General features: G+C 28.1%; 1 protein-coding gene across 1 annotated transcript; it reads left to right on the forward strand.

Moving 5' to 3' along the window:
* Positions 1–6,359: 6,359 nt before the first annotated feature.
* Positions 6,360–13,291, forward strand: LOC106758858 (truncated transcription factor CAULIFLOWER A). The gene is made up of 9 exons (XM_022780046.1): positions 6,360–6,483; positions 6,617–6,819; positions 11,086–11,158; positions 11,932–11,996; positions 12,170–12,269; positions 12,404–12,445; positions 12,602–12,640; positions 12,740–12,876; positions 13,145–13,291. The coding sequence occupies exons 2-9, from the start codon at positions 6,635–6,637 to the stop codon at positions 13,242–13,244; spliced, it is 741 nt and encodes a 246-aa protein (XP_022635767.1). The 5' UTR covers positions 6,360–6,483; positions 6,617–6,634; the 3' UTR covers positions 13,245–13,291.
* Positions 13,292–14,564: the final 1,273 nt, after the last annotated feature.

Raw genomic sequence — 14,564 nt, forward strand, 5'->3', positions numbered from 1 at the left:
TACTATTCCGTAAAACTTTCCTAAGCAATGTCAACATAGGTAAAAACAGATGTTAGCATCCATTTAAGGTAAAAACGGATGTCAACATCCGTTCAAGGTAAAAACGGATGTTAACATCCGTTTAAAGCAAAAACGAATGTTAACTTCCATTTAAGGTAAAAGAGTAAATCTATATCAGCTCCTTGTCAACTCACTTGTACACTGTTAGAAGTTACCAAATTTACTCGATTGATCGAATTACCAACTAGAGAGTATAGGTCCCCTGTAGAATAAATCGAAGAAAAAGATCAGCTTGAAAAACTGGGACAAAAGACACCAAAAAAAAAAAAAACAGGGGACACTAATTCATTGACATAATCTCATCTTCTACATTTTCTCATAACATCACGAGATTCCACGATGCAGCATCTTGAAAGTGTAAGAAAATTCGTGTCAAATAAAGAGAAAAAAAATTGCAAACTTATTTGTAATTTTTTCTTATTAAAAAACAACAAGAATCTCCATATATATATATATATATATATATATATATATATATATATATATATATATATATATATATATATATATAAGGAAGTCAAGCGAATGCAGCCTAAAAAAGTTACAAAAGAAAAAGATGAAGAAAAAGGGAGAGGAGGTTCTAGATGACATGGAGGCCGAGAAAATCGGCAATAGATTTGGCCATGAGGGTGACGAACTCGTTGAAGCTAATGACACCGTCATTGTTGCTGTCGGTCTCGGCCATCATAGAGTGAGCTCGTTGCAGGAGAGGGGATGGCCCATCTTTGCCATGGAGCCGGCGAGCTCCGACGCCGTGATGTAGTCGTTGCCGTCGCGGTCGAAGGAACGAAAGACCTCGAGCAATTGCTCCTGGTTGATGTCAACCTCCTTCTAAGCCCATGGAGTTCCTCTCATGTTCCTGGAGCGTCTCCGCCCTCGAAGTCTCTAAGGCTCTCTCTCCGACGCTCTCAAAAGTCATCCTCTCAGGTAGCGGCGCTGCCGATGCCATGGATCTCAGTCTTGGAGAGGTGTCACGGAGCTGGAAGAAGAGACAAATCTTATTCAATGAGAGAGATGGAGACTATGAAATAACATTAAAATAAAAAAAGTAAAAAAATATAAAAGTCAAAAAAGTAAATCAAAAAAGATATTTTTATAATAAAAAAAAGAACAAAAAATTGGGGAGGTAGAGGAAAGAAATGGGAAGGTGAAGATAGCAACCCCCAAAAATGAAGGGTAGGTTTTACTTTAACTTTGGCCCAAAAAGGGGATTATTATTAATAGAGACCTCATATCTATAAATCAATTATTAATTGACTCAATATAAGTAATAAAAAAGTTAGTTGTTATTTATTTAACTTTTTTATTCTAGAAATATCTTTGTATAATTTTATAGTGAGAATGGATTGAGCATGCAAGAAAGTATTGTTAGGATTTTGTCTCTCTTAATAGAAAAAGGAAAAGTAATAAGAGCATTGTTTAAAGAAATAGGGACCACCTAAGAGTTTAGTCTTTTAATTGTACTAAATAATAATATGAAAATGGTGGTTTAATGTTGGTGGACCACAAGGGCACAACCTTTGTTGTCATAACTAGCATATAACATATTTATAAGTTTATGCCTGTTTTTGTACATATCCACAATCTTAACTCAATACAATCAACTTGCTTCTATTTTTAATTAGCCTAGGGAAATGGGTCCGGATTAGGTTATTCATCATGGATTTGAGACTTCTTCTTTCTTTGCTTACTTATATATATATATTAAATAATTGTGGTCCTATTCCTATATCTCACTAATCACTTTTCCAATTTAAATTATACTGAATATGCTTTTTCTTTCAACAGATTGCACTGTCGTTTTTTCTATATTCTAGTAAGATTGTATTACTATCTTTTTCATCACTTATATTACTCTACAAAAGCTTAATATTACGTCAGATATATTCTTCATCAATTAAGAAGTTATTTGTGTAGATTAGGATATTTTTTTTTTATCAGAAATCCAAATAAAGTAAGTTTCCTTTACTTTATATAGTTTCGTTCCTTTCTTTAGTAAAATTATTCACAAAAATTATTATATTGGAGTTCACTTTCTTGAAACTTTAACTTTGAGATAAAGAAAAGTTTGTAAAAAATTATATTCATACTAATTTCTGATGATAATAAGATTGTAATAAATGGATGAAATATTGGACAATGTTTGTGGAGTAATTGTTAACTTGTGATGGAACTAATGTTGTACCATTCAGTTGAAATGCAAAATTAATTTAAATTGATCTATGATTTATAAGTGTGGTCAATTAGACGTTTTTAGCATAATTTGCATTACATTATATCTTTTCTTAGAAAAGACATGTGTTCAAATAAAACCAATAGGCTACACTTATATTAATTTCTCCTTTCAAAGAATTCTAGTCTCTTTTCTCAATGGATATGTCATTTCTGGTTAGATGAAATAAGCAAATTTAACTTTTAAAAACTGGGTACAAAAGTCTCACATCAGATAAAATAAGATATGGACATGAATTTATATACACATAAGATATCTTCATTGATAAGAGGTTTTTTGGAGTGATACCAAAAGCAAATCCAATAGAGCTTGTCTCAAAGCAGACAATATCTTATCAGTGTGGAGATTAATTGTCGATAGTAGGAAAGTGGAAGATTGGAGAAGAGTAGAGGGTTTCCTATTAAGACATTCTCGCCCAACCACTCACCCACTTGTTCAATGAAAATACTATCTACTTGTCCAATAACGATATTGTCACACCCAGTGAAAAAGAACAATCTTCCGTCTAGTAAAAGGCCATGCTCACCCAACGACAAAACACTTTTTAAGAGTGGTTAAAATATTGAGAATTAGACAAAATAAGGAGTTTTCTGTTATGGGAATACACCATAGGCCAACACACATGCATAGATTCCAAGACTCAAAAGCTTCATTTTCCTTCATCCATTCCACCATTTTGATATCCATTTGTATTCTAGGTGTGTAGAATTAACTAAACTTCCATTATATTAGAATTAGATGTAAGGTACCTATATTCTTTATGGCTTTCTTTGTGTAATATAATATATTTTCTTATTACTTTTGTGTTTTATCTTTATTATTCATATGCATAATAGATATCTATGTTATTTGGAGGTATCTAGTCATCAAAAAATATTTTAGAATCTAAACATAAATAAAACAACCAAAAAGTTTGGTTTTAAACATAAACTTAATTTCTTAATCCTTTTAAATATCTTTTCTTAATACAAATCTTATGTTAAAATAGTTAAAGAATTAAAAATTTCATATAAAGATTTAGAATTTGTGTATAAAAAAGTGTTTATATGTTTATGAGATCAATATTAAGTAGGTTAGATTTAATTTATATAATAAAATAATTATTTGTTATTAATATAATTAAGATTTTATAATTTTATTCTTTTATTTGTCTAAATTTATAATACTTTATCTGAGATTTCAAAATGAAACGAACATTATTTTAATTGATGATATATACTCAATTAAAAATTATAAAAATTTGAAAATAATTTTATAACAAATTCTATTAAAAATAACCAAATTCATGATTTTTTTTTTATTTTCTGTATCTCAATTAAAAAAATATAAAAATTTAGAAAATTTCTTTTAACACACATAAAATAAAAGTACCTAAGTTTATTATAGTCTCTTAAAATTTAATTAAATGTAAATAAAAAAAATAAATTAATATTTTAAAAGAAAAATTAATATCACCAAATCCTTAAGTTGGTATACATTGGGTTCTTTTATATATTTAAGATGAAAGAAAATAATCCATATAAGTTGACTAAGAATAGTTTATTTATTACACAGAAGGCATTGTGGAAGTGAAAAGACGTAGGCATGATGACATATTCACAATCGTGGCACTGCAATTTGCTTCTTCCATTACAGTCTCAATTACACAATAAAACTAATTAAGGAATATTTCTACCACAAAATTATAAATATCTATCTTAATTTATTTCTAAAATAGGTAACATGCTTTGCTCTTTCAAACAAAATAAAATAAGCGATTAAGGATTAAGCCAGCCTTAAAAACACTTACCATAATGATTAAAAAACAGAAAATTATTAATTTAAACAAAATTTAACTTAATGTAATACTTAAGCAAAAGTCGTGTCATGATTTTTTTTAAATTATGTACTTAAATTATATGAAAAGAACACACGTGACAAGAAGTATCATGATTACAAATTTTAAATATAACTATGAGAAAAATGTTACTTTAACTCGTGAAAAAGGTACAAATAATTTCTTGTCTTTCCGTCTAAACATATTATCAGAAAAAAAAATACACATAAAGAAGCTGCTGAATTACAAAATCTAACTAATATTTCTAAAGAAAATTAAAAGTGTTATTAGGAATCTAAATATTATGTTTTTTTTTTGTTTTAATAAAATATTTGTTAGTTTTGAATTTCTTACGCTTTTTAATTATTTTTAAATTTTTTTTAATAAAAAATATTACATGTATTACTTAAATAAAATATTATTACAGGATTTACTTGCACAAATAATGGGAGATAATAAAAGAACTTACAATAGATATAAAAGATTTACTTTCAATCTATGAAATATTTTAATTATTTATTTGACAATGATACATAAAGTTATTGGTAAATAAATATTAATTATAAAAAACATGTATAATTTAATTTTATTTATGTATTTTTAATTAGATTTCCGTTTTAAATTAGATCAATCTTGTTTAAATTTATATTCTGACTATAGATTAAGATAAAAAAAGTCTTAAGAATTTATATTTTAAATAGTAGTTTAAAATGATATCATTTTAATTAAGAAAATGAAAAATGAAAAAACGTATAAATATAGATAGTTATGGATATTCATACCTATAAAATAATTTGCGGGTACAAATATTTGTGAATAAAATCTGTGATAAATAGTTATATCCGCAGATATTTATTATCCGTGATAAAAAAATATTAATTTTTATTTTTGAAATTAAATTTAATTAAAAATTAATTTATATTTTATTAAGTTAAATTTAATTAAAATTAAAATTATATTTTTATTTGACTTATTTTATATTATATTATATATATTTTTTGTAATTTTATTTAAAAATGAATAAAATATATATTTTTTAATTTTTTACAGGTATTTTAGAATTCATAAATATTTTTTAAATATATATCCGTGTAGGTAACGAGTGGGTTACAGGTCAGATTTTTTTTGTAAGTCAGATTACATATAGATATTATCCGTATCTGATCCGTTAACATCCTAAGGATATATATTTAGCTCTTTTTTCTGTTGTTCCAATGTTTCAAATGTTTCAAAGATAGTATCATTGGAAATATTATACAGATTTTAAATACAACAACAAATTATTTATTATTGCAAATAAATAAAAATATATTATACATATCTTATTATAGTTTTTAAATAAATAAGTATTGTATTTAAAATACACTTATTTGTTATAAACAAAATGTTGATGTAAATGTTTCATTAATAACGATTAGCTCTATCTCTTATGGTGGCCATACTATAAAGCCTTTTAAACCAATTGCCAACATACACTTTCTTTATGAATGAGTTCAATTTCACCTTCATGATAATAAGTATGACACCTATATATCTTCAATTCTTAGAAATTTATATATGTGACAACACCATCCTTGTCCTCTTAAAAAGGTTATTTTCATCTCCTGAAAAACTTTATTTGCTGGTAAAGTATGATAAAACAATCAAGTACCTCACAATATTTTATTTCTACAATAAAATTTGTCCTTAAAGTTTCACTATCTTCTTCATCTAAGTATTAAATGCTCAAAGGTATCTAATTATTGTTTCATCGTGAACACCTAAATATACTAAACAATCATTATGATTTTGAAAAAATATATCTTTCTCATTCTCTGAGGTATTTAAAAACAGAAAAAGAAAAGAAAATGGTGTTAGTTAATTAATTAGAGTAATTAGAGTAGAGTAGATGAAGCTATGGGTTTTAATAATATTGTGTTTGATTTGTTCAAGTTGAAAAGAAGAAAAAAAACAGTGTGAAGGGAAGGAGGCGCCGTCAACCAATGAGAAGCGAAGGCTGAGTGCCACAAAGAGAACACAGGAAACCCCATTCCGGTTGCTCCTTATCCATGGGACCCACATCCTCGTACGGTCTGTCTCCCAACGTTAAGCCCTGTCAACACGACACTTCACTCCTCTTCAATTCCATCTCGACAACGCATCGTACCTCATCCTTTCCTCCAATCACAACTCGACAACGCATAGTACCTCACTTCCATTCCTTTCCCAATTTTATTCTATTCCCTCTCTTTTTTCTCCACAAATCCTTATTTAATAATATCAATGCCCATGCTCATGCTTATGCTCATGTTCATGCTATTCTATTATTAGACAACCCTCCATTTCTTTTCTTCTTTCTCTTTCTCTTTCTCTTTCTCACCTTCCGTTTCTTCAGGTGAAATACCACTCTCACTCTCTAGGGTTTCCTTCTTTATACAAACCAACTCAACTAACCCTCTCTCTCTATATATACCCTTTCTCTTCTGTTTCTCCTTTTTCAGCTAATAATTCTTACTGTGCTTTCGTAGAATTACCATACTACTCAGATGGGAAGGGGTAGGGTTCAGCTCAAACGGATCGAGAACAAAACAAGCCAGCAAGTCACCTTTTCCAAACGGAGAACGGGACTTCTCAAGAAAGCCAACGAAATCTCTGTGCTTTGTGATGCTCAAGTCGCTCTGATTATGTTCTCTACCAAAGGCAAGCTTTTTGAGTATTCCTCTGAACGCAGGTCCCTTCCTACACTCATTCCTCACTTCACTTTCTTTTTTTCTTCCTATTTTATTACATCTCCTTTCTTTATTCTTTAACTTGTTCTCGATCCACCTTTCTATCACAACTTCTAATTTTCCAAACGTCCATGTTTCATGCGTCTTTTCTTTCTCTCCTTCTTCCATCTGATTTTGCTTGTTATCTTTCTCTTTCTGTTTGACCTTATTTATAGTACACTGCTAAACATATGTTTCGACCAATACAATAGTAGTATTCATTCAATGCCAAGGTTTTCTTTTTTGTTTTGAATTTTAGTTTCAATCTGTCATATATTTCGCTATTTACACACTCACACAGATATATATACATGATGAACTCGTAATGGAAGTTTCTTTATTGCTTTCTTAAAGCTTTCTTTAAATGTTTTTATAGAATATATATGTATAGCACTCAAAGGCATACAAGAGTTTTATATGTCTGCGTCAGCGTGTGGTTTCTTTGTTATTTATAGGTATATGTATGAATATGTGTATACTATAAATATCAAGTCAAATTATGTGATAAAACCTATACCTAAAAGTAATTAATATATCAGCCTTGAGCTTTGTGTCACCTTGGAAGGGAGTGTCTGCTATACAAGATCCTAGTAGCTTGTCTTCTCTGATCCACTGGGTAATGAGAAGCTACGACACAGTGCATGTTAGTTTATATTTGTGGTAACCTTAACGGAGTTTAGTTGAAAAGTACCAGCAAGAAACAATCTGTGTCTAAGAAAAACGATGAAGTAAAAGTATATATATATATATATATGAAGACAGGAGGCACAGTTTGAATGTATTGAAAAGTGTGCAAACCATAGTCTGAACAAGTCTCTAATAAGCAGTGACTATTTATGATCCAACAGATGACGCTTTAACCAGTTACTGTTTATAATCCAGTAGCTGACGCAAAATGGTATCTTTTGTTTTAGGATTTGGCAAAAGTAGTTACATACTAACTGAAAAAGCTTCTCAAGACTGGACTTCTGGTTTCGTTATAAAAGGCAAAAGCATAACCAAACCACAACCTTTTCTGTTTTCACAAAACTACACTCACTCTTTTAAAAACACAAATATAGTTTTACCAAACCATTTAATACACATAATTAATGCTTCATCCATTCCTATATTCTTTTAACAAGTTCATACTCTTTAAAAAAATTAGTTATATCATTTGGAAATAATAATTTATAAAGTATTTGTATTTTCAAATCAGAGAGAGAGAGAGAAGCTTTTTTTACTAATGAAGAGTACTTCAGTAAGAAGAAATGACTTTCTGAAAACATGTTTTAAATATAAAAGTAAATGATTTTCTGAAAACATGTTATATATAAGAAAAAAGTACCATTTTTACATTACAGTCTTATATTGATATAATTTGTAATAAAAATAGGTTCGACGGAATGAAATTAAATGTGTCTTTCATATTGTGATGAATCACCATTAGAATCTCTTATTTATATATTAAGAAAGTAAGATTTACCACATTTCAAAACAACTATATGCATAAATATTGTTATATGATTGAGTAATTTTTTATTTCCCATAATGCGTTCATGAATACTTTTAAAGTTGTAAAATCTGTTTCTGTTGTATGTTATAGATATGATGAACTAGGGTTTAGGATCATGATGATGATGGTGGAAAATATAATTTGATATGTATAAACAATATGACAAAGAAGTTATGGAAATACAGAAGAATACTCGAGGATCTATAGATGCATACATTATGTTTGGAAGATATATAGTGAGAAGAGAGATGCAATGAATGCTACACCGATAGCGTTCAATATGTAGGGAATTTAAAGTCTTAGGTTGTTTTTTTTCTATAGGTACAACTATGCTATTTAATTCATCCTTTAAATACAATGCAACAAACAGAAAACAACAGATTGCTGTACCCTACCTCTCTAATCCCGAAAACAAAACACTGATGAAAATGTTTATGCAAGCTTTTGTGGTTCTATAATATATTGCATTACTGTATGCAGATATTAGATTAATCTAAAGTAATACAATTTGCACAAATTGTCTTAAATGCGCTTATTTTAATTATTTTAGGGTAGGACATTCTAATAAAGGTTTATTGCGTTAACTCTTCCATGTCTAATCATTTCGACTTTCTATAAATACACTAAAATATTTCCCCGAACACTTTACTATTTTCTAATTATTAATTACAACCTACTATGCACTAGATATTTGCACAGTAAAAAGATGAAAGATATCATATATGTATTGCTTCTGTGGAGTTACAGGTGTGTATATATATGAGTTGTTTATTCGTGATTCATTTGGAATTTTTCTCATTAAGTTTCTTATGTTTGCTAAATCATAAACTCGAGTTTACATATAGATGTAAATATGCTAACTTAAGTTTTGTAATTTTCACCATAGAGAGGAGAGATTACATTATTTTTATGAGTAAAGTTACTCATTAAAATTTTCTTTTAATCTAATAGAAGGTAAATCATATTTGACTGTGAGATTAGAAGAAATCATATTTTAATCTTTAACCCTAGTCGATTTTAATAATTTATGAATAACTATTATATGACAATGTTGATGACAATAATTACACTGTGCAAAAAATTAAATAGTCGATGACAATGTTGTTGTTACACCTCTTTAAGATTTTATCTTGAAACACTCCTTGCCTTCCCCTTACTTGCTAGGATTAGAATCAATCGTGTTTGTTTCCTTAAGAAACTTCAAACCGTAGTTTAATGGCTATGGGCAACACGACAGTAGATTTGGTATTTGCTTATGTAATTGACCCGTGTCGTACACACAATATAACAACACTGTCATTTGTAGATATGACAACGTTGTTCCATAAATACATGACAAAGCCAGTGGCGTTGAATGAACTCAAACCAAACACAGAAATTTAAGCAGCATTCAAAATAAAGAGTGCCCTTGACAATGAATATCTAAATCATTGATTTATTCTGTAATTCACCATCTAAAAAGGTAATTAATAACTTGATCTTTAACTAGTGAAGGCCATTGATAAATATAAGGATTAGCTTTTTATTTCTAGTTTTAGCATTAATTAGTTTTCATAATAGAATTACATATGATATCTCAATTAGGGATTAGTTTGTTTCGTGTATAGAGGTGTAGAAATACCTAAATTTAATTTGAAAAAGAAAATTGCAATAAAGGTAATGTTTAGGATCTTTAGAGGTTGGTAGCTACAGTGAATAGATTGAAATATAAACAGGACTAGTTGGTTGAACATGAAACAATATGCTATGCATTGTTTTCCGTGCAGTCTGACAATCAGAAGTTCTCCATAGGTGGAAACTCAAACTATAAAGTTTAGCAAATACTATGAGAATCTTCATGTTCTCATAGGTCAATGTCACCCTTTTATGTCTGAAAATGTGCAAAATGCTACTCACTTTGTGTTATTTTGTCTACTCTTTAAGATTTTCTTTTATATACATATTAAGAAAAAATTACTTATTGAAAGAATTCTTTTTACTAAAATGTTCTTACACTTTTCTGTGTTTCATTCTTTCTAATTCTACATTTAATCTTTAGAATAAGTACATTTAGCAATACATATTTTTGTGAATAATCCAAAGGATTGTTTTCTACCTAACTGATTTGCACTTCTTAAATGTTCAACAATATTTATTCTCACCTTATTAGGCTGTGACTAACAATAAAAGAACTTAAATTAGTAAGAGTATTTATTATGGGTAATATTAGAATAAAAATGTAATTATGCTGTAAATCTATTTAAAACATGTAAAGTTAGATAAGGAATGTTATTAATACATGTTCTTTTGTGATCAGTTGTGGCCCAATTAGCTAAACTATGCAATCAGTTCCAACATGGGAACTTCCAACCATTATAATTAACAAAGTGGTTGTGTTTATTTGTGTAAGTGAATAGAAGATAGAGGAAAAATAAATTAATTAAAAATGAAAAAACTATACAAATTTAAACATAAAACTTAAGCAAGTAGGAGTCAAAAGGAGGTTTAGCGATAAAGTGAAAGGAAAAGAAACTGTCAAAAAAAAATTGTTAATGGAGAAAAATCAAAACTTAGATATAGATTAACTTATTAACTATTTTTCTGAATTGCATTCCCATTTCACGTAACTTTCATTGAATGTATAGAATTTCTGAAATATTTAGAGTATTTTAAACCAAAAGAATTATGAACTTTCTTGTATCTTTTTATAGTTTTTCTTTTTTGTATTTTTTATTTATTTTGACTCATGTAACAGCATGGAAGATGTCTTGGAACGTTACGAGAGATATACTCATACAGCACTCACTGGAACCAACAATGACTCGCAGGTTCTTCATCATCTTCCATATATATATATATATATATATATATATATATATATATATATATATATATATATATATATGATTTCTATCTATACGGAATATACATTATACGATAACTATGAGAATTTTTTTTTTTATTAAGTCTTGTTTTTAATTATTGCATGGGAATTAATTGTTAAATGAGTTTTTTTTCTTAAGTTTACTTTTGTGTCTTATAATAAAATATATGTTTTAACAGTTTACAAAAAAATTTCACTCTAATGCCAATTTTGATAAAGGGAGTGGTTAACTTCATTTTTTATAAATAATACGGTTGATATCACATATTACAATTTAAAGTATTATTTTTTATTACTTTCTTTATTTAAAGAATAATATATTAAACAACTTTGCTCATATAAATAATATTTATATAAACCCTATAATTTCTTTCAATCACAGATTTGTTTAAGGCTACCTAACTTGAATTAACCTTGACATGTAATTGCCAAAATGTTTTTAGAAATACTACTTTTACAATGAGAACTGACACAAATCTTCTTAGTATTACAAAGTTATCTTGAAAGAAAGAAAGAAAGGAAAAGTTGGCCATGCATTGGAAACTAACATAGTATAGTTAATGATAATTGACATTATATGATAAAAAAAACACAAGAAAACTTCATTCACTTGTGTTTAATATGATTTTTATACACAATGCATGATAGTGAATATGACCATATATACTTGTTTTCGACGTAAGTCACATCAGTAATAACTGAAGATCATTTTATTAGGGCAATTGGTCTTTCGAATATATCAAGCTCACCGCAAAAGTTGAAGTCTTGGAGAGGAACGTAAGGTACGTTATTCAGATTTCATCCATTCGATGAAGAACAACGTTTGAAAGTAATTTACATTTTACAAAGATCATTAAATAAAAAAACTAGACCTATAATATCGTCTAACTTTCATAAATGTTACTTATGTGGAAAGAATGAATCATATATATAGTTTATATAATCTTGAATATAGGAATTTCTTGGGAAATGGGCTGGATCCCTTGAGTTTGAAAGAGCTTCAGAGTTTGGAGCAGCAGCTTGACACATCTCTGAAGCGCATCCGAACAAGAAAGGTGAATAGTGCTTCTTATTGATTTAAGTAAAGAATTGTATTACTATATATATGGCTTTCTTTTTCTTTTTTCCTTTTTCTTTTTCTTTTTCTTTTATATGTTCTTCATCTGACAGATGAATTTGAATTTTGCAGAATCAAGTTATGAATCAATCTATCTCAGAGCTGCATAAAAGGGTAAGATATATCTGTGTTGGGTGACATTGAATATTGTCAGGATTTCATGCATGGCTTGTGAAGTAAAGTGTAACTAGGATTATTGAATATATTTCAAAAGAATTATTTGCTTGTACATGAAAACATTGGTTTTATATTGTGAATATGACATGACAGGCAAGAACGTTACAAGAGCAAAACAGCAAGCTAGCAAAGGTAGAAGAAGTATTAACATTTCAATCTAAATCTTGTATATATTCAATGAAGGATAAAGGATAAAGAAAAAGTTTTCATTTCAATGGAATTTATGAACAGATGAAAGAGAAAGGGAAGACATTGACTGAACGTCCACAGAGCGTACCAGAAACTCTTGGCCAAAATTCAACCAATCTCAACTTAGCTTCTCCACAGCTATTACCACCACAAAGACTTGTTCCTTCTTTAACTCTCAGGTATCTCTATCTTGTTTCTCTATTCCAAGACATCAAAGAGGAAAATAACTATAGCTCTATGACAAATATTTAACATCTCTTATTTTTTTCTATCAATATACAGACCATAAGCTAGTTTCATGATATCTTACGGTCCTAATGTCAATAAAGATTTCTAACTTGGAAATAATTAAAATGGTTAATGAAAAAGAAAATTAATTCAATAACTTGACATAGTAAAAGTAATGCATAGTTTAAGTTGATTGATTGAAGTGTGAAAATGGTGCAGTGGGCCATTGCAAGGAAGAGCAACGATGGAAGAAATGGGTGAACCTCAAACAGTGCCAACTGGCCATTCACTCATCCCACCATGGATGCTGCATATCTGACATCATTATACAAAGTATCTGACATGTCAGATAATTAATGTGTGACGCTCAGCTATATATATATATATATATATATATATATATATATATATATTATGTATCTATATCTATATCAATATTTATATCTATCTTAGAATAGCTAATTTAAATATGCCGAGCTTATAATAACGGCTCAAACTTATTGCATTGTTCATTCTGAGATTAATGGTATTAAGCAGTTATTTTCCCAGAAAGTGCGTATCTATGTTTTATTTCTAGCGGGTTTAAGGCTTCAATATTAAACCCAGTTTGGATAAAGATGAGTGAAAAGATTGAAAAGAGATGTATGTAAGTTATACGTAGTCGCTATTTCTATTTTGAAATTCGGATGCAGGGATGAAGTAGGTTTTCACTTAAATAACCTTATCATGCTCGAAGCCGCAGGATTTTATTCCTATTGATTTTTCTTTCATGTGACAAAATATAAAATCGAAAAAAATATCATAATGAGATTAAAAGATTAATGCAAAAGAAAAAAAACAAAAAACAAAAACGATTGGGAGCACAAAATGTCCAAAACAAATAATTTCGCCTATTGAAAATCTAATTTATCATGTTAAATTGTTATTTTCATCAGTAATATAAGATTTAGCATTCTCTTTCTTAAATTAGATAGTATTGAACTATTAAATTAAATTAGTGGATACATAGTCAACTTCATATAATAAGTATGAAATGTTTCGTTTTTAATGAATAAGAAAAAAATTATAATATTCATACGAATACTTTAATTCTGCAATTTTATTTGAGTTCATTAATGATTGAGACAATTAAATATTATTTTTTATTCTATTATTAATTGAAATAATTCAACATGAATTTAATCTTAGTAATTATCAAGTGTTATCATGTGTATTTATTAAAAAAACGTTTAAGATTAATATGTTTAACTTTAAAGAGAGTCTCTTTTTCCTTTACTTTTTTTTTTTTTACTTTGTAAATTTAAAATCATTAATAACTTTTTAAGGTTTATTATACGCTAACATTGATTTTTCCTTCAACAAACACTCACTTAAAATTTCTAAAATTCAAACATATATTCAATTATATTATTAATATAGAATTCAAATAAAACTAACTGAATTTCAATTATTATAAAAAAAATATAACCTTTTTTTTATTTTCCTAAAAATAAAATATATCAATACTTATTACATTAACCTGAACCCATTTTTTTTTTTGAATTATTGGCAAAAAAAAGGCAAAAATCCAGCAAGAAAGTCGTTAATGTGTTGAGGATGGAGAATAGGAAGTTGCAGCAGGAACTTGATTACAGATAGC

Source organism: Vigna radiata, chromosome 4 (assembly GCF_000741045.1).
Source record: "Vigna radiata var. radiata cultivar VC1973A chromosome 4, Vradiata_ver6, whole genome shotgun sequence".
Taxonomy (NCBI): Eukaryota; Viridiplantae; Streptophyta; class Magnoliopsida; order Fabales; family Fabaceae; genus Vigna; species Vigna radiata.

What these genes read in the sequence shown, in the direction of transcription:
- LOC106758858 (XM_022780046.1), top strand. Translation starts at nt 6,635, where the DNA reads ATGGGAAGGGGTAGGGTTCAGCTCAAACGGATCGAGAACAAAACAAGC. An exon ending in GAGTATTCCTCTGAACGCAG is followed by an intron (nt 6,820 to 11,085) that starts GTCCCTTCCTAC and finishes CTCATGTAACAG; the next exon opens with CATGGAAGATGTCTTGGAAC. An exon ending in AGCGCATCCGAACAAGAAAG is followed by an intron (nt 12,270 to 12,403) that starts GTGAATAGTGCT and finishes TGAATTTTGCAG; the next exon opens with AATCAAGTTATGAATCAATC.